Below are 20,774 nucleotides of genomic sequence, written 5' to 3' on the forward strand. Positions count from 1 at the left end.
ACTGTTCTTTCCACTATAACGGGCACATTCTGCCACATTATGGCCCTCAGATACATCCAGCCCATTTTCTGCTTTTGGAAGTAAAGTTTTATTGGGACAGAGACATGTTCATCCATGTAAATACTGTCCATGGCTGCCCTCAGGCTACAGAGGTAGAGATGAACCACTGACACAGATAACGTTATAGCTGGAGAAGTCTGAGGTACTTCCTCCCTGGACCTTTTCAGAAAAGTGTACTGACTCCTGCACTATACTCTCTGCATTCGTATTTTTGTTTAATAAAGGATGACAGAATACCATCTGTTTTACAAATATTTTTTAATAGAATTATGTAAGAACATTTGATGCCTAAAGAGTTAAGCTTCAGAAGGCAAAATATCTACTGTGGTTGGAAGCCTTCTCTGATGTTTCTAGACATAAATGCTTCACAGTATGATTTTTTATACTCAAGGTGGAAAATGTAGGGGATGGGGAAAAAGCAACTTGTAGACTTTGAAAAAATTTTCATAAGCCACCATAATTAAGATCTAGATTTAGAGAGTTTATTACAGCTAAAAAAAAAAAATCTAGCTCTGTTTTTCTTTTCTTTTAGTTTTCAAACTGTTCAGAAAAGCAAAGCAACATGATACTCTGTTACACAAACCAGAAATGGATTTCTCATGTTGAGCAAAAAGTAACAGAGATACATGGGCTAGAACATTACTCTTAAAACCAAACTGAGGAGAAGAAGAAAGATTAAGCTGTAATTTACACGTTGGTCTTGCAGTGTAATTTAGCCCTCAAAATTTGGGATTTATTTATAATTTATAGACCACCCACTTCTGTAGAAGGACTGGAGACAGCAAAATTGGCAATAAGAATCCAAGAAAATTAAATCTGGGATTAGTACTTTCTGAATGTCCTGAACTTTCAAGTTCTAAAAAGTGAAAATAAACAACTTTGTTAAGATTTCTCCCTCAAATGTATAAACAGCAAAGAGGAAACTGGAAAAGTATTCTTTTGATTTTTCTTTAAACACTATTATCCAATTTTTAAGTGAAAGTATTTTAAGTATTTTTAAGTGAAATAAAGCCTGATTTCCTTAAATTCTGCTGGAAATAGAAAGTTGAAAAAGGAAAGTAGAGATCCACAATGAAAACAAAGTTCTAGAAATCTTTATAATTTCAAGTGTTATTTTAAAATTATCTTATGATCAACTTCCATTCATTTCTATGATGAATCAAAGACCTTAGATAATATAAGAGCTGATTGGTAACGGAAAGTCAAGCAATAAATTTCCTATATTATGTGCCATCACTGAAACTTCAATTTCAAAACCGGAATCCAGGTGTCCGTTATTTCAGGAACATATAGAACTCACACCGTGAAACAGCATCTGATAAAGGAAATACAGAAGCGAGCAACCCCTGAACCGTTGTCACAGGGCCTGTTCAGAATGAACACTTCTCGGCAGGTTATGCAGTGAGCGCCACGGCTGAACCTATGCAGAGGCGTCCCAGACAACACCCTGCTGCCCCGGAGGCCCCTGCAGAGAACCCTGACGCTCGGTGGCAGTCGTCAGGAAGGGTCCGAGCACTTCTCATTCTGACGGAGGCCCTGACCAGCCGGGCAGCAGGAGCACCGAGGCTGGCTGCTCTCCAGGACTGCGGTTTCAACAAAAATATCCTGCAAAACTCAAGTTTGGCTGGGACTGACCACAGGCTTTGGTTTGGAACTTTCCAGTAATGCCCCAAAATAACTGGACCTGAGACACACTGGCCGACCACTACCACCACTGACGCTAGGGGGAAGTGCCCTGGGAGCACTGAGACCTCCTGGGCTGACCACCCAGAAGAGGGGTGCAGGGGGACAGGAGGGATGGGGGGCGAGGGGGAGCGGGCAGACAGACAGACCGCGCGGGCGCAGGGGTGGGTCGGTCGGGGCGTGCAGAGCTTCATGAAAACTGGCTTGAAGACACCACCACCACCTACCGACCACTCTTGCCAAATAAAAATTAAACGGGAATTTGACCGAGCCTTCAGTGTTGGCTACCATTTCACAGGAAACACAGAAGACAAAAGAACCAGCTGAATGACACCACTGGGATGCAGTCACTGAAATACAGACCACAGAAAACTCTAGAGGACACACCTGTCCTTGAAACAAATATGCTGCATTAAATAAAAAGAAAGAAAGAAAGAAATTAAAAAACTGAAGGAAAACATATAGGCTAAGAGGCATTGACCTTATTTAATTTCTGATTTAAGGAGACTGAGAGAGAACAGAATACCATTGCCTTGAACGGTGTCCGGCCCCTAAATTTCTGAGTAACTTGGTCCTCAGTAATTCGTACCAACCCAGAAATCCACACTGAAGAAAACACCTGAAGGGTGAGGTGGAACAGGAAGCGGGGCTGCTTTGGATTCAGACAGACTTGGGTTCCAATTTGGGATCTGCCACTTGCTAAAGTTAGGAAAGAGAGCTGGCCTCTCGGTGAGAAGCTGGAGCCTTTCCACTGGGAACGAAGATAAAATGAGTCATGCCTGGGGATGACTGTAAGGAATTAGAGAGAGAACGTGGGCATAAGTGCCAAGCGTGTTGCCTTGCACGGAATAAACAAATGTCAGAGAGGAATTATGATTTGCATAATCACTGTTAGCAGGGCTCATTCTGAAAAGGCTCAGTCCCCTCCCCATGCCACCACCCAAGAAGAGGCTGAAGCCACCCGCCCTCCCGGCAGAAGGTGGAAGGAGACTGGCTCTTCTGTACCATGAGCTGCATCTTCTAAAGAGGTCCACATTTACACCTGTTTCCACCTCTTCCAGGCTCGGGCCACAAGCACTGCTGCCGGCCCTGGGATGGTGAGGCCGCCGGGCCGGGGCCTGAACCGAGGGGGCACACGCGGTAAAAAGCGCAGAGCGGGCTCCTGGCGGGCTCGCAGGCAGGCCTCGGCACAGCCTGCTAAGTGCGAGCGTCCACGGGGCACTTCAGTGGACGGGTTTCTCCTCTCCTCAGTCCAAGGGCGCAGAACGGAATGGGGCCGGCACGGGCAGCCTCTCCTTCGTTTGCCATTATGTCTTACACACAAGGAGACCTTAAAGTCAAAGATGGGAGCTGGAGATAGGAGGAGAGTGACACGTGTTTTTCTGGAAGCTCAGTCACCAACACCTGAACTCGCTTCTGACGGTTCTCAGAATCCACAGACCTGTGAGTGCTGAACTGTCATCTGCCTGGCCAGGGAAAACTTCGCCCTGCTGGTCTTCCAAAGGAAAAGTTGTGTGGGATTTTCATGCCTATTTCTCTAAGTCCATGTAAAAACTACTCGACCCTAGAGAGACTGATGAAAGGAGGTTCGTGGCACGGGGTTGGCTAAGAGGAAAACTGCTTTTGCTACTGAACCGAGGAGTACGGAAGTTCAGAGTTCATTTGCTAAAATCCAGAATTAGGGCGGAATGGATGACCGCTTTTCCCCCAGAGTTTGGGCTTGGTGATCACAGAAGGCAGTTGGCTTTGATGATTTCTGAACTCCTTAATGGTGAAAAACGAATGGTCCCATTAAGACTTGGAAGGCAGTCCTCTTATGTAACCACTGGCTCTCCCTAGCTAAACGTCTCCTTCCAGCGAGCTCTGACACCAGGACTGGAGGGAGCATGAGGAGGCAGTGCGTCCACCTCCCCCGAGAGCGGCGTGGTGTCGGGGCGACAGCGGAGAGGCACGGCGGCTAGAAATGCTGCCCCTGCCGCCAACCTGCAAGACACCCGGCCAAAGTCACTCACTGCCTCGGGTCTCGGTTTCCCACCCACTGAGAACAACAGACAGTGCAGCAAGGTGGCCCGGCAGGCGGGCTGCCCAGGCGTGCCCAGCCTCAGCGCCCCGCTGGCTGGCCACGTGCCCTCGGATAACGCACCCTCTCTGGTCTCATTTTCCTCCACTGCGTGACAGACACAACGACGCCACTCACCCTGAGGGCTGCTTGGAGAACTAAGCCAGGAAAAGCGCACAGAGGTACTGGGTGTGGGGCTCAGAATAAGCTCTCGAGAAACGAGCTGTTATTGCTGCTATGGTTGATATTATTACTGCTGTTCTCTTCCAAACAACCGCAGAAATACTAAGTCGAGGAGTAGGCTGCCAGCAGTTAAACACTGCCTGCTTGCTGGCAACTCACACAATGGCTTGGGTGAGCTTAACTAGGCCTCCACCAGCCACCACTCTCTTTCCCGAGCCGAGAAGAGAGCCTGGGGCTTTGGAGGCATGTGTTAAACGCGTGTTAAGTGAAGAAGCAAGTGGATAAATGAATCATGAAGGGAGGAAAGGGCAAATGTTTAAAGAGCTACAGCTCTGTCTTGACGTGAGGTTCTCTGGGAGCTCTGGCGAGGGCTGGCAGTTATAATCCCTGCCGAGAGGGTGCACAGTAGGGCTCACCGAGGTGTGCTGGCCTGGGGACGACACCCAGCTAGCTATTCGCTGGAGCACAGGGCAGCCCCTGGGGTCAGGGTGGGGCGAGTGCAGATCTCACTAAAGACTCGGACTTGACATTTCCATCTCAAGGACTCAGGCTTGCTACAGAAAGCGCTTTAGAGGACAGACTTCTCAACCGTCTAAAAAGAACGAGTGAGAAAACGAAGGGAGAAAGAAGGATTGGCCACTGGACAGCACTGAGGAGTCGGGTCAACATCACGCCATCTGAACATCTGGTCTGAGACACCTCCCCTCTCATCCATCATCTCCGCAGAGAACTGTTAAAACCAGCGACCCTAACAAAACAAAACAAAAAAAAAAAAAGGAAAAAAAAAAAACCAGCGACCCTGACAGAGGCCAACCCTGAGACTGCTTGTCATGGATCAGCCTACTCCAAACTCGGGGACTCTGGTGCCGACTGCGGAATGATTTTACCCTTGGCACCCCACGCACTATTATTAACTTAATCCTTGTGTTTAAATCAACTCACTGGAAAAGAAAAATTAAACGAAGTGATTTGTTAAAGAAATTTAAACCGCTATGTTAAATGAGAAACCAGTATTGCTTGCCCTAAAAAAAAAAAAAAAATCAGAGGGAACTGTAAAAATAAACACTTAGAAACAAAATATTGTAATGAAAAGGAAGCTAACCACCACTGCTCTCCTCAGTTCTGGCTTTAAGAGCTGCTCGCTCTCTGTTAGGGAAGGCAGTTGGTAACGGATGGCCAAAAAAAAAAACAATCTGCCAGTCCTCAGCGAAGGCTCCCTCCTTCAGGCATTTTTGAAAAATTTGAGAAAGAATGGAAAAACAGAAGTTCTCAGATGTGAGCCCACACTTTTGGAACCGTGTCCATGTGCCACGTAAAACCATCGCAGGTTTGCGAAACAGTAAAACCTTCTTCCCCGTACTCTGAGGTTTAGCCCCCTTGTGGAACTAGAGAGCTGACTTGACCTCTTCCTAAGTGCAATTAAAATATAACTTCTCCTCGATTCTGGGAGGCGCCTTGAAGACGTCTGCGATCAGGATGCAGCCTACAATCAGCTGGCTTTTATGAGGTCGCTTTTTACTGGTGCTTAGTAGTATCTTTTTCTTGTTATCTGGGAGGCTGTTATGAGATTGATGACACACCTCATAATGAGGGGGGCTCAGAGTCAAAAAAATACGGTACACCTCGACCGGGCCAGTATAAATGAGCCTCCGGTTTGGACGCCAAGACAGCACAATAGCCTTCCGTCTTCCCGGTTGTGTTCATCTGATAAAGACATTACAATGGCGAGATATTATGATCTATAACCCTCCTCTGGAACACTCACACATTCTTGGCCTTGAACGCTTGAGCAAAATGCTGCACGCTACGGAGCAGAGCAAGGTCCAGGGTCATTGCTTCTACCTTGGCTTTGTGCTGGAATGAGAGAAAATAAAAAGAAATGATAAATAACAGCAAGTTTAGTTCATGGTATCAAGTTACAGTCAATGTGTTATGGAACATGTCGGAATTCCCCTGTTTAATATTAGACGCCCAGAGAGAATATAAATCATCAGAATGAATAGAAGAACGGGGCTTTTTACTGCCAAGTTTAGGGAGGATGGGAGGCTGGGACTCTGCTAAAACTCCAGGCTGAGGGGCTGTGCCGTTTGACTCAGCGCCTGCAACAGGATCCACAGGGTCCGGAGGCTCACGTGTCTCCTCTGGAAGTGCCTCCTAAAAGAAACTATAATGACAGGGGTACACCAGGACGAGGCCCACCTCCTGCAAGACCACCAGAGGCCACGTGGAAATCTCAAACGCTGCCGTCTGGGCGCTGAAATGACCCCCCAAGCCTGCCTCAGAAACGGAACGCAAGGCGTGGACAGAGGGCACAAAGGCAACAGCTCTGCACTCCCTGCTTTAGAGAGGCAGATGAGCCAGGTTCAGAGACCCCATGAACTCTGTGGACGTGAGGCACACGCGGGCGATGATAATGATGCTCCTGATGTCTAACCTCGGGTGACGGTGGGCGGGCATTTACAGGCATCATCTCATGTCACCCTCAGGACGACTGAAGGGTACCTTTTATTTGGCCTATTTTACACTGTGGCATCTTATAAGAGACTGAATACAGAGCTAAGAAGTGTGGCTGGTGAGACCTCAAGTCAGTCTGACACTGAAGCCCAAACTCCCTCCTGGAGACACACCAGAAGCCCTACAGCAGTCACTGAAGCCACCCCATTCCACTGCATGGCCCCCAGCACAGTTCTGGAAAGACCATGCCTTTCAGACAGGCCCTGTGTTTACCAGGCCCTCCCGATTTTTAAGTCTGGCTGGACTCTGCTGTGTGGGCTGAAATGCTACCACTTCTTAGATCTCTCTCCTCAGCACAGACAGCCAGGCTACCTGCCTGTTCGGGTAAGTGGATTCTCATAAGATAAGCGGTGAACCTGGGAATCCTTGTCGAGACTGCGATGCTGAAGTAAGACGAGCGAGAATCACATGAGACTCGGATGCTATGAAGGGGATGCGCATGGCTCGGCAGAGGACACCCTCCACCTGGACGCACACACAAGCTGTGCTGAGATGCTTATTGTGTCTGCAGTTCACCTTGGCCATCGAAGTCCTGGACTGCGACCCGAGTCCCAGGCCTTGGACAGTGAGCACCAGGCCGACGCAGCTGGAATACACACAGACTCTGGGCCATCTAACCTTTCTGAGCCTCAGTTTCCTCACTTGTAAATGATAAACGCTCGTTATCTACTCACAGAGTAGTGAGGCTAAGTGCAAAATGTCTAACAGCCTGCCTAGAAGACAGAAGGTGTTTCATCAATTTAACTGGAGGAGGGAAGATGCCCATAGTGACAAGCTCTCTCCCCGAGGCCACTGTGTAATAAATGGTTGTTCAGGAGGCTGACAGGGCAGCAGGGTGGGTGAAACTGTGTTCACAACAAGTGAGGCTTCCCCCCGAAGACCTCGACGTACCAGATCATTGTTGGATCCTGGAGGATCCAGGTCCTGCCACTAACAGGGCCCAGTTTCAGGAAAGGCAGTAGAGAGGAATTGAGTGACCTCCCCAAACGCCAACAGTCTGGCAAAGGCAAGTTGGCCGAAGTGGATTTTAAATTCCTCAGGTAACAGCAGCAGCTGCACACACCTGCAGATTCTGGAGGAAGGAGAAGCATCTAACCTGATCCAGGAAAAGAGGAGAGTGCCAACACGTGGGTTTCATTAGAGCTTCCTGAGATCAGGGAATATGAGAGCCGGAGGGCTCATGGTAAGGCAAGGCCACGGCCCTCATCCCATATGAAGGAAAACTGCCACCAGGAGAAGGGACTACACTTGAGTGATGCCGTACCCTGTACAGAGGGCTTGGGACTCCGGATGGGGAGCAAACCACCCACCCCCGCCCCCCAGCTTTCTGTCTGTGTGATGGATGTTTATCTATGGCTCAGTTCTTTGGAGTGGGACGTCTGTCAAAATGGCTAACTTCCCTTCCCCATAGATTCTTATGCCTCCTGAATGCTCAACTACTGGTTCTGATGTTCAGATGTGGCAACTCAAGTGCCCTTTCACCCTCATCCTGCTCCTCGGGCCCCAGCCGCCCCTGGCGCAGAGCATGACACTCGTCGCCAACACAGAATCTTATGGAGCTTTGAATGGATCTCAAGAGGAAAACAGGATATTTCTCCTATTAACGGAGGGGTGGTTAAAGAGAGACATCGCTCCTCTCAGCTGAGTGAGTCCCTGATGGAAACCCCCGAGGAATGTGCTGGCTACATATTAGAAAAGAATGCATGTACATTCCTCCCCCATAAAACAGGGAGAACATTCCCAGATGGCGACCTCAAAGCGAAAATTCCAATGAAAGCGATGGTGTGGCCAAACGGGCGGATGTGTTCTTCTAATGTGCCGTTTGCACGTGGTAAGCTGTCTTTTGGTACTGCCCCCTGCCACCCCCCACCTCGCCCCTTGCTGAAAGATAAAGCACAGGGCTGCCACCACCAATAAGAACAAAATCAGAACATACGTATCCAGGGGGAACGAGAGGTCACAAGCCATCAAGTAGTTCAACAGACTAATCCACAGGCGGTGGGTTACTGGGCTCCTGGGGACAGTGATTCAAGTCCACACCCAATTACTCAGGTAATTCCCCCTGCCCTCGGTATCAGGTTTCCTGTTTCTGCTACAGACCCTGAGAAATGCAGAGGGGCTGCACGTGCAATTTGGTTAAGCCCCATAAAGAGAAAACACAGCTTTTAGGAAGAGGGTGCACAAATGTGCTGATATGTGTGTGTGTGTTGGGGGGGGTTGTTGCTCTTCCGGTTGTCCAACAAACTTCACAATGTGATAGAAATGTTCTTATCATGGGACGTGCTCCAAATGAGAAGGCAGGGGCTGGCGGATTGCAAACAGAGAGCATTTCTGAGGGATAAACTGCTGATTGCTAGGTGAAAGCAAGAGGCCCCATCTGCCAGTATGAGCTTTCCTGCTGAGTCTATGAATTTGGGACTGACCACAATCCGCTTTCTTGGTATAACTCATTTCTGCTGTTGTTGTTAACTTTAATTTGGAAGGAATTATAGACTCTCAAGAAGTGGCAAACACAGTACCCGAAAATGCTCACATACCCATCTCCCAGCATCCCCCAGAGGGGACGACTAATCCAAGCAGCATATCATCAAAACCAGAAAATCGACATAGTCACAAAGTAATTCATTAGACTCCAGATGTTCCTTGGATTTCACCAGTTCGGGGATACACTCATTTTCTTTTATTTGAAATATCTATGCATATAATTCTATGACATTTTTATCACATGCAGAATTTCATAGAACTATCACCACATTCAAGATATAGAACTCTTCCATCACCACTAAAAAATCATTGAATTTTTCAACTAAGATGTTAAATCAGCATACGCCAACCAGGACGTAAGAAGTTCAGACCCTGTCTGGCCAGTCTCTGTGCTCTAGGTTCGCAACACACACGCGCACGCACACACACACACACACACACACACTCCTAGCTTAAAACACTTCTGTAGCTTGGAATGGCCAACAAGATACGGCCCAGATCCCTTACTGAGTGGCTCACACAAGTGCTTCTGTATCAGTCAAGATTACCTTCAACAAGGAAGAAGCCCCAGACCTCAATGTCACAAGAAAACCAAGGATTATGACTTGTTCATGCCTCATGTCCCTCCCAGGTCAGTGGGGCTGCGGTCACTGTGACTGGCCACGGGCCCAGGCAGGTGGGTCCGTGGGTGTTTCCATCCTCTGTGACTTCACCAGCCTCTCCAGAGTGGGGAAGAGAACATGGCTGCACACTCAATGTCATGAGCTCCCACCTGTGGTGACAGGTGTTGCTTCTCCTAGCATTTTGTTGGCAGAGCACGTTCTGCGGCTATGCCTAGCTTCAAAAAGGTGCAGCCCTCCACATGCCCAGCAAGAAGAGAAAATAGTAACAACCAACGCACAGTCCATGATTTTGCCCTCTCTACTCTCCAGGCTCATTTCAGGCCACTTCCTGCTTCATACTTTCACTAGTCATAGAAACATTTAGAAAAGACAGATGAATACGGACAAAAAAGTATCTACAATGCCACCACCCCAATATTAACTGTTAGCTTTCCCTATGTCCCTCCCCCTTTCCCTCCTCTCTACCCATCTACCCATCTATCCAGCTGGCCACCCAGCCAACCAGCCCCCCACATAGCTTTGGCTGACAGAGACAACTTCCTACTAAACTTTGAATCTTTAAATGCTATAAAATGCCTATCCAACCCTTCCCCAAATCCGCGCTCTTTTATTTAACCACACCAGTGTACACAAGCTTATCATCTCAGGTAAAGGGGGAATGCAAACTTACCTTAAACTTTGTCTACAGATGCTGGTACCCATCATTCTAGAGCAGGAATGCACAGGTGGCACCCCACACGTGAAGCATCAGGCAATGTCTAAGAAGCTGAGATACCCAACTGCTCCCAGCCACCCCCAGGTTCAGCCAAAAGACAGAGTAATGAAGCAACCCACATAGTTTTCTTCCATTTTCCTGGAAGTCAGGGGACACCAGGCGGTGGCACAGTCCACTGATACTCTCGCCAGAATGAGTCTTCTTGGGTTGTTCTTTATTAAGTTCCCAAAACCTGTCTCAGTGGTTCAAGAGTCTACAAGTGCAGAATCAAGGGGGTTCTCGCTGTTACGCAAGACTGCTCTCTCATACCGATAGCAAAGCAAAGCCAAGTCGCTCAGTCACATCCGACTCTTTGTGACCCCATGGGCTGTGGCCTACCAGGCTCCTCTGTCCATGGGATTTTCCAGGCAAGAATACTGTAGTGGGTTGCCATTTCCTTCTCCAGGAGATCTTCCCAACCCAGGGGTCGAACCCAGGTCTCCCACGTTGCAGGCAGACGCTTTACCCTCTGAGCCATCAGGGAAGCCCCTCATACCAATGTATGACTGTAATTAGCCAAATATGACTCAGGCGTGACACTGCCTAAAACCAAAGGAACCATATGGGGATTGTGTGGAACTTAAAGAAAAGAGGGAAGATGCCGTCACCCACAGGGACAGCAGTCAGGCTGGCCAGGAGGAGCCACAGTCCAGCCTGACGACAGCACTGGCTGTTTGACTTCAGGGGAGCTGTGTGACTGTGCTGGGCCTCAGCATTCAGGCTGAAATGGGTATTTGCATTAAATGGTAAGGGTAAAGATTAGGCATGGTGCATATGAGGTACGAGGCACAGAAATAACAATTATCATCATTTGTAAAACCACTGTTAGAACATGACACCGATTCTTTGCTTTTCAACCATAAGGCATATATTATCAATTGCAGTCTTTCCTTATTTCACTAAATTTACTTAAGTAGGCTATAGTCCACAGGGTCGCCAAGTGCTGGACATGGCTGAGTGACAGAGCAGGGCACATGATATGCTTGGCACTTATTTTTCATTGAAGAGTCATAGGGAAAGTCTTTTGAAGTATCTATCATTTACCCCATTTCACAGGCTAGAAAACAGAGGCTTTTACATTTTAAAGCGGCACTGCCTAGACACTGATTTGCGTCTCGAACTGAGATCTGACTGGTTCCAACACTCGTATCTTCGCTGGATTATCACTACTGGCTCTAGCCCTGTTCTCATATTCTTCAATGCCTGACACTGAAAAGCTATCAAGAAATTAACGTCTTCTATATATTCTTGTTTGTGTCTATTTTACATCATATTTATTTCATACACTTAGAATTTACAAGAGAAGCCTAGTAGTGAAGGAGAAAATGTAACCAAGACAATAATGTACATTCAGAGCTTATTGCTAATGGCACCCTGCAAATTCTAATCCAATGTGCCTTAATTGCATTATGCTGATGCCTCTCGCCCTTCCACTTTACATATACTTGGTCCTGATTTTATGTTCTGAAACCTTAAATAGGAGTTGTCACATTTACAGCGGCGGGAGACACCGGCGATGAGCGTCATTGACATGACATTATTCGCTGAACTGCAATACAGACCTAACTACGCTGGTTCCGTAATTTGTCAGTACACTATGTGGGCCTTCGCAAGGCTCATTTCTCCAGTGTTATGGAAGGGATGTCACTGTGGCTGTGGGTGCCAACCTCTTTGCTGGGAAAGGCAGGAGCAGAGGGGGACTTGGTCTCCTTTTGGCTCGTGTACGTCTCAGGAGGGCAACCCAAATCAGCATCGTGAGTGAGCTAGATGGCGAGTCTGCCCAACCTTGAACAAGCCTAAAGATAAAAAGGGTGCCCTGATCGGGGACTGACCTGGTGGTTCAGTGGCTAACACTCCACACTCCCGATACAGGAGGCCTGTGTTTTTGATCCCAGGCCTGGGAACTAGATCCCACATGCACAACTTTGCAAACTACAACTAACGGTCACACACATTGCAACTAAAGATCATGCATGCTGCAACGAAGATCGAAGACCCCGCAAGCTTCAACTAAGACCCAGCACAGCCAAAATGTTAATAAATGAATATTTTTTTAACAAAAGGATGTTCTGATAAGTGCTCTTTCTGAAACAGCATTTCTAACCAAGGAGAAGGCAGAGTTTAATAGTCTCCTTCTTGGCTCTCCACACTTACATCAATTTGTACACCTCTGTGCCTTTAACTAGGAAAATGCTCTTAAAGAAGAGTCCAATTTCTAAAATAGGGAACCAAACCAGAAACGCCCCTTAGCAAAGCCCTGGGTTTTCCTTCAAGCCTTGAAGGAGAGGGGTTGACCTTGTCATTCCTGACCTTCAGATCAACCATCAAGCAGGAACCTTCACTTCTGAGCGTCCACAAATGCTCCCCCCACCCAAAGTCCGCCCTCCCTCCAAAATACAGTGATCAACATGCCTAATGAGAAAATCATGACAATCCTTGTTTCATTACACATAGGTCAACATTTCTGCCTTGGGTTGCTGGAACTCAATTTATAAAATAACTGTTTCAATATCTATAGGTGATTGTGAGGCTGATTCAAGGAGAAACTGCACCGCATAACGGTTTATTTAATTTGGTGTGTGACTTATGCACCACGTAAAGTAAAACTATTAAAGATGCTTAGCCAGTAATTGGCAGTATTTTGCACTCCGGATTAAAAAAAAAATGCTTATCTTGCCAGAAACTAACAAGAGAGGGAAAATTATTCGAAAACCTTCCAATTTCCCTCTCTGCTACGCATTCACTTTGCAGCTTAAAAACAGTTTAAGAGGATGGCAAATGGCACGGGAGTCTGGCAGCCGACATGATCGGGCACTTACGCCTGGCTGTTGAAGAAAGAGCCTTTTTCCATAGTGAATTTTTCACCCGACTGTGAGTGATGATTTACGTTAACTATAGGCGAAGCACGGTTACATCTTCCTGAAGGGTTGCAGGCAAGGAGAAAGGAGTACAATAAGTTGAAGCGTAAAAGCTTTCTCTGTCATAATATTTATTATAATGGCATATAAAATAGCTGAAATAAATAATAGATGACTAAAGGTAAATTCATATGATGAAGAATCCTTCAGAAGACACCATTACTTTTGACTGTTCGAGTTTTATACACAGTTGAAGCCTCTTTAATAAACAGGCCCTATGTCTTAGGTAAGTACTGGAAACATCCACGACGTGGTCTAAAGGCAACAGACTGGACAGCAGCTAATCTACTGCATAATTATAATCCTCAATAGGAACAGGCTATATGTTTTGAATATTTTAATAGGTAGGTTCTTAATGAAACTTGTTAAGCATCTGAAGCCCCTTCTTTGCAGAAGCTGCTGATGAAATAAATCCGGTACCCCCCACCCCAAGATTCAGAAAGGTGTACAGATGAACGGAGAAAGCAGCATCGACATATATACACAGTACAACGTGTAAAATAGACAGCTGGTGACAAGGTGCTATTTAACACAGGAAGCCCAGCTGGCGCTCTGTGAAGACCTAGAGGGGTGAGCTGGGGGAGGGGAGGGAGGCTTGGAGGGAGGGGGCAGACGAATAATTGGGGCTGAACTGTATTGCTGCGCAGCAGAAACCAACACAACACTGTAAAGAAATTTTCCTCCAATTAAAGAACATTTTTTTTTTTTTGAGTAGAAAAAAAACCCACAGAGAGATGTGGGGTCTGTTGACTATCTGGTGACAGGTCAATGGCAGTTAGTTTCATTGACTATAGAGAAAGAGAAACAAGATTTGTCTGCTCTGGTTGGAAGGCTTCTGAATTCCACACGGAGGACCCAAGAGGTGTGGGAGACGCTCAAACGGAGAGCGACGCTCTTCATCACAACGCTGAGGATGGACAGAAACGCACACTGGCAGGACAGCACCTGCCCTGGGGCTCTCAGCCACGGACACGCCGGCGCCAGGGGGCGCCCCGCGAGGTCTGGACACGCTGCTGGCACCGCGGCTCGGCGGCGGGCTGCCCTGGCGTCCAGGGGCTGGAGCCCAGGGCGCTGACACACACCCTGCAGCCAGGCCCAGACGGCAGCGGGCCGAGGCTGCGCCGGTCGGCTTGGGGAGGGGAACTGCGATTCACCCCAAGTGGGCTTCAGCGATTTAAATTTATCCTTATTTATAAAAATAAAACCGGCTCACTGAGCAAAGTACAAATAACACAGAAGTGGATAATGTATCAAGTGAGAGTATCTGGAATCCTACTGCCCCAAGATAAACAGAGTGACAGTCTGAGGCAAACCCTTCCAGGATACATTTTCTGCACATATAAAAACACTGGGCCACAACTTATTTCTACAAACATTGTAACATAGTTTGTGTGTTATTCTATAATCTGGTTTTCACAATTAACACATAATAGAATACACCTAAACAGAGCTCCACCCACATTCTTTTCAACCAGTAGGTTTACCCAGAAGAGGAGTGTTCAAACATTTATTAAAAATTGATCTGGGGCTTCTCTGATGGTCCAGTAGTTAAAGCTCTGAGCTTCCAATACAGGAGGATAGGTTTGATCCCTGGTCAGGGAAATAATACCTCATATATTGCACAGCACAACCAAAAAAACAAATTAAAAACATTTTAGTCCAATTAAAAATTTATATTAAAAAAAACTGATCCCCTTTGGATGTCTCAGTCCTCCACAGCCTTCACTATGTTCGTGAACTTTTTACTTAAATTCCCAAAGCTTGACCTTTTTTACCTGTAAAAATGGAAATACTAGAAGAATCCCTTCGCTGGGATTACTGTGGGAACTCAGTAAGATAACATCCACGGGAAGCGCCTTAAACACATACGCTCTAAGTGTTAACTATTGCTGTTGCTGTAATTAATATCACTTTATGTAGTTTCCAGGTTTTTGTCACTAAAAGCAATGTTGTAATACCTATGTTTTGCAATAAACAATTTTTTTTTTCTATAGGATAAGATCCTGGAAGTAGAATTGCCATGTAAAGCAACATCTGTATTTTAACTTTTGATACATTTTTGCTGGGTGTCCAAAAAGGTTAGAGAAATTTCTATTCCCAAGAACACTGCAAGAGGCTATGAAAGAAAACCAAAACAACTGATAATTCACACTAATATTTATAGTCAATTAAAATGAAGTTTTATATCTCTGTCTCTGACTTCTGGTACACAGTGAGTGGCACAGAGTAGGTTTTCAAGACAGGGTTTAATTTAGAAAATGAATGAATGAATAATGCACCACCTGAACCTGGGACAAATTCCTCAGTACAGATAAAAGCAGGCTAGTGATGTTGGCAAAAATGATTCCCCATAATCCGCGGGAAAGCCAGGCCTTTCTGCTGAAGCTTCAGGCCCACTGGCTTCCGGCCTGCCACTCAGAAGCTGGCCACGCTGCCTGAAGACGAGTGTGAGCCCGCTATGCAGAGCATGCAGTAAACATGCAACAGTATCATCACACCTGGGGAGTGACCACCACAGTCACTTTCACTTTAAGGATGATTCCAGGGAGAGGAAACATTCTAAGGTTCTGCAGAAGCAGAGCAGCATATTCAACAGATAACTAGAAAAGGTTAAAAAGACTATGTGCTTCCAAGAAAGACGAAGTTTCCTGCTTAAGGTGGCATCTGTCTAAGCAGCCTCTAATAAGTTCCAACAAAAGCACCCAGAAAGGCAGAAAAGCTACAAACTCAATACACAGCACACATACACACACGTCACAGTCAAGGTGTCCCCAGCATCTTATACATTAGCTATGGGACCAAATAAGTTACTCATAAAAAAGAACTGGAGAAGGAATTGAAACAGCAATAACAAAGAAGATGCTCTTTTTTAGGGAGGGGGATTTAATTGAGTTATTAAATCACGTATGGCCTGGTTTCACTGGTTAAAATGGTAAGACACAGTAAACAGCTTTATACTATGTAAGAGAAAATTTAAATCATGTATGTGAAAGTTTCAGGAAGAAAAATATCAAAAGGGAGGGAGGGAGGGAGGGAGGGAGGAAGGAAACAGAGGAAGGGAGGGGAGGGAAAGGATATGAGAGAGAAAGAGAGGAGTTTAGCTTCCAAACTAGCAGCAGCAGGAAAAAAAGAGGCTTGAGGTTCACTGGATATTAAGAAACTGGATCGACGCAAAAATAAAATCCAAAAAGGAACTAAAATAATAATAAAGGGAAACACCTGGTAGAGGAGACACAAAATGAAATTTAGAAATTAGTACAGATTCATACATAATCACAAGGAAAATTAAAAGGACTTAAATTCACATGTTAAAGGCAGAAGCCAACTAGAATTTAAGAATGACCTCTATGCTATATAAAACAGATAGTGTGGACAGAGAAAACCAGCATCTCCCAGACCTGTTCTCCCTGGTCCATAGTACTGGGCTATGTTGAGAAGAGACCTACCAGCTGGAAACTACATTTCCCAGCCTGCACTGCAGTGGGGTGGGGCCTCCAGGTTTCCACCAACGGCCTGTGAGTGGAATAGTCTCCCCCCTCTCCAGCCCCACCTTGCAACCCCAGGCTACTCATCATGTGCACTGGGTTTCCTGTATTCTCTCTCCTTCCATCTGATGGATGCAAATGATAACGATTCCTAGTAAGGCCACTAGATGCAAGGAGCTCCCATACTCTATGCACTAAACAGACCATGTCCCTGCCCAGTGGGGACACCCCATTGGATTTGTCCCACTCTGGAAATCTCTTGGTACAGCTGTTGTCTCTCACAATATCAGGTGCCAGTGTGGCTGACGGCTCCCTGCTGCTTTCACCGGGAAGCAGCAGCAGCAGCACACTGTTGGCAAGCAGAAATGAAATTTGGGACATTACAGGGTTTAAAAATTCCAATTGATTCTGGAGCCCAAACAGTATAAAATAAGCCTGAAAACGCCTCTGAGAGCCGATAGCCAGTTACAATCCCAATTTCTGAATTAATTCAAAGAATTCAGGTCAGGAGCATCTATTGGATTAGTGATATAACTTTTCCACCCAAGTCCTTTATTCCAGATAGTGGTGTGGTTGCTAAGGTGTAGACAGAGAGAGAGACACAGAAATAGACAGACAGATGGAAAGATGCTCAGAAAAAGAGGCAGGCGTTCTTGTCCCATGAGGTTTCCAGGCTTGTCTGACAGCTTCCCCAGGACTGCTACTGAAAGGGAAGTCCTAACAGGAGCCTAAAAAAGAGGGATCTGTGAGGAGTGGCAGAATGAGGCCAACTCGAAGCACAGATTCAACGCAGTGACCAGGTGACCCTGTCCCCTCAGTGCCCAAAGCATGCCAGCTTGGGCATGGGCATGTGGCCATGTTCACATCCAACTCCGTGGTCTGCTCTCTTGTAGCCAAAAGGGACAAACGAATCACGTGGGGGTCACTCTGTTAAAAGGCAGCTAAGTTAGAGAATGCGTGTTTTCAGGAGAGCAGTGCAGACAGCATTAGAGTTGGGGGTGGGGGACACCACCTTGTAAGCGTCCATTAGAAGCCACTTCGGCATGCGCGCATGTAAGGCGGCTGGGCCTCGGCGCGCTCCTTCAGTATTAATAAACAGTGTCGCCCCTGCTCCCTCTGGCGCCACAACACAGATGTTCTCTTCAGGCACAGCCTCTGCTGCCGACGGGATGGGGTGGCCAGAGCTTTCACTGGTGTGACAGGAGGACCTCGTCCATGTGGTCCCCTATTTCTCAAGGAAAGCAGGCTTTAGAGGGTGCACTCCTTTTGGGGGCACCAGGTCTGCAGTGCAAGCCCCAGAAGGATTCGGGGGTGTTCTGGCTGAGGATCACGTTTTCTAGTTCATCTAAGTGTCACCGCTCATCACACAACTAGGAGTTGTCAGACGTCCTGCCCTGTGTACACTTATGAAGCGCAGTCCAAGAGCCAAACGCTCACTGTTAATTAAACACTTTGGAGGACTTACTCTCTGACAGGTACTATTCAGAGAAGGGAGGATTAGGGACTCTGCTACATTTCGCCCTGTTGAGCCGTTACAAAGTACACCCAATTACCTGCACTTTACAAACAAAACAAAGGCTGAAAAAGCATCCAAAAAAAAAAAAAAAATCTGCTTGAAAAGCCATATAATCAGCAGTTGGCAGAAGTGGGATTTTAGTTTTTCCTCCACTCTGATAAGCCATTTCTCCTTACAAGATAGTATTATTGCTTTGGTGCCAGAACTTTCTTTCCAACCCTGAAATTTTCCCTAAATCCAGGAGATTATGGTGGGGTCCAAATGTACTTCACTCCCAAGAATGTTGTTCTTTCCATGAACCCAAAGCTTTTACACTTTTTTTTTCTGACCATTAAAATGTTAACTTTATGATTAAAAAAAAAAAAATGTTGATTTCCACCTCTCCCCTTGACTCACCTCCAGACTCCGAAGAGCCAAGAGAGACATCTAAGTCATGTGTAATCTGAAATGTTTCCATGTGTGTAGAAATAAGATACTAATCTAACCACCTGCTCACTGGAATATAGTGAAACAGACTTTTCTTCCCGAATAGCTGTAAGTCCTCCAGAAAGTCAGCAAACTTTCTCTTGAATGGGCCAGTTAGTATTTTAGGTTTTCCTAGTCACACAAACAACTCGACTTTTGCAGCATGGATGCAAAAGCTGCCATAGACACTGTCAACAAATGGGTGCAGGTAAGTTCCAATAAAACTTTATTTACAAAAACAGGTGTTGGGCTGGATTTCCTCCTGGTGTGGCACAGTTTGCTGAAACCTGTTTCAAGACAAGAGTCGGGAAAGCTGGGTATGTTTCCGACAGTATTGCAGTCTTGTAATTAATGTAATTTGCAGATTCCACTGAATATAGGAGAAAATAGAGCATCACACGATGTTATAAATAACATGTTGACTGATCACACAGGCCTACTGATAAAGATGTAGCTCACAAACAGCATTAAGAGTCTCAAGTAGTGTGTACAATGAGCGGTAAGTATCTGCTAACACTACTTGCAAAATGTGTCTCCTGTTAAAAATCTGAATTTCAGGAGTATTACATGTTCTAAGCATCAACACTAAATGGTTCCTGCAATTCCATATGTCTGCTTGAACACAGGACCACTGTAAAAAATATTATGGCCACTCTGGAAGGCTATAAAAACCTGTTAGAGAATTGAAACAGGGGTTTCTAGACATCTTCCAAGCATGCCAATCCTTGGGCATTTAGGGTGTGAAGGACAGACTTTTTTCCACTGGGCTCAAAGGTATGTTCCAGATCTGCTAATGATTCTCTCCAAAATCCTAACAGGCATCACACTGGAAGCTGCATCTTGGCCACTGGGAACGAGAGTATAACATTTCCGTCTTGTGCATATGCATTTACAGTGCAGAAAAGCAAAACCAAGACAACAACACAACACCTCCTGCAATGGAAACGGAACTACGAACTTTCTTCTTTACTGCAGAGGGAAGACGCGGAGTTTGGGCGGGGGAACCATTTGGGTGGGACAGGTAGAAATACACACAAAAAAACCAAAACAATGAAAACATGAACTAAACAGATTGCTCATAAGATAATTATTAAAGAGATCATGTCTTCTATGTCCTGGGATTTTTCAATCCAGATGATAGAAGTAGACTAAGGGTGATTGAGAAACCATAACTGTTCTTGAAAGTAATAAGGAAAAAAAAAAAGAAAGAAAGTAATAAGAATTACAGGCCATATCATCACGATTCAGAGGAAATTCATGCCTTCTGCTGGGGAGAGCAAAGATGGCCCTTGCAGCATCGTGAGTCATTCCGCCTAGACCGAGGGGTTTAAATTCCTCAACCAGAAGTCAGTATCAAGCCTTGTTGAGGACCAGAGTTTCTTACTGGCAGAATGATCTTTGAAATCTCTGAATACCAAGAAGCCACCAAGCACCTCATTTACAGGGATTAATACTTCCAAACAAATACAAAACCCACTAGTTAACAAGAAAAGACGAAAAACAAAACAGAATCATAGCCACCCATTAGGTCACGGCACTGGAAGTGTCATGGACCGTGTTAAAGGGAGCAACGACATGAAGAGGGATGGACGGGGGGACAACCCCACAGGAACCCTCTTCAAGATGCTCTGCTCAACCCTTCACATCCATGCAAGATTCCCTTCTTCACCCTCAGTGCCTTTAAAAGGCAGCTAGATACATCTTCACTTTGAGAGTGCTACTGCTACTGCTAAGTCACTTCAGTCGTGTCCGACTCTGTGTGACCTCATCCCTGGGATTCTCCAGGCAAGACCACTGGAGTGGGTTGCCATTTCCTTCTCCAATGCATGAAAGTGAAAAGGGAAAGTGAAGTCACTCAGTCGTGTCCGACTCTTCGCGACCCCAAGGTCTGCAGCCCACCAGGCTCCTCTGTCCATGGGATTTTCCAGGCAGAGTACTGGGGTGGGCTGCCACTGAGACTAAGCACACGTAAACTAAATAATCTGAGGTCATAAATCAGATGAAGGGAGGACCTGAATTCTGCTCTAACC

General features: G+C 46.2%; 1 protein-coding gene across 2 annotated transcripts in view; it reads right to left on the reverse strand.

The window, feature by feature from the left end:
* Window positions 1-20,774, reverse strand: part of WWOX (WW domain containing oxidoreductase) — an 895,414-nt gene that overhangs the window by 655,786 nt on the left and 218,854 nt on the right. For both annotated transcript variants that reach the window (XM_070451501.1, XM_070451502.1), the window contains exon 6: window positions 5,751-5,839. In XM_070451501.1, the coding sequence (XP_070307602.1) occupies window positions 5,751-5,839 (89 nt within the window). The remainder of the gene's footprint in view (window positions 1-5,750; window positions 5,840-20,774) is intronic.

This window comes from Odocoileus virginianus, chromosome 20, assembly GCF_023699985.2.
Source record: "Odocoileus virginianus isolate 20LAN1187 ecotype Illinois chromosome 20, Ovbor_1.2, whole genome shotgun sequence".
Lineage (NCBI taxonomy): Eukaryota > Metazoa > Chordata > Mammalia > Artiodactyla > Cervidae > Odocoileus > Odocoileus virginianus.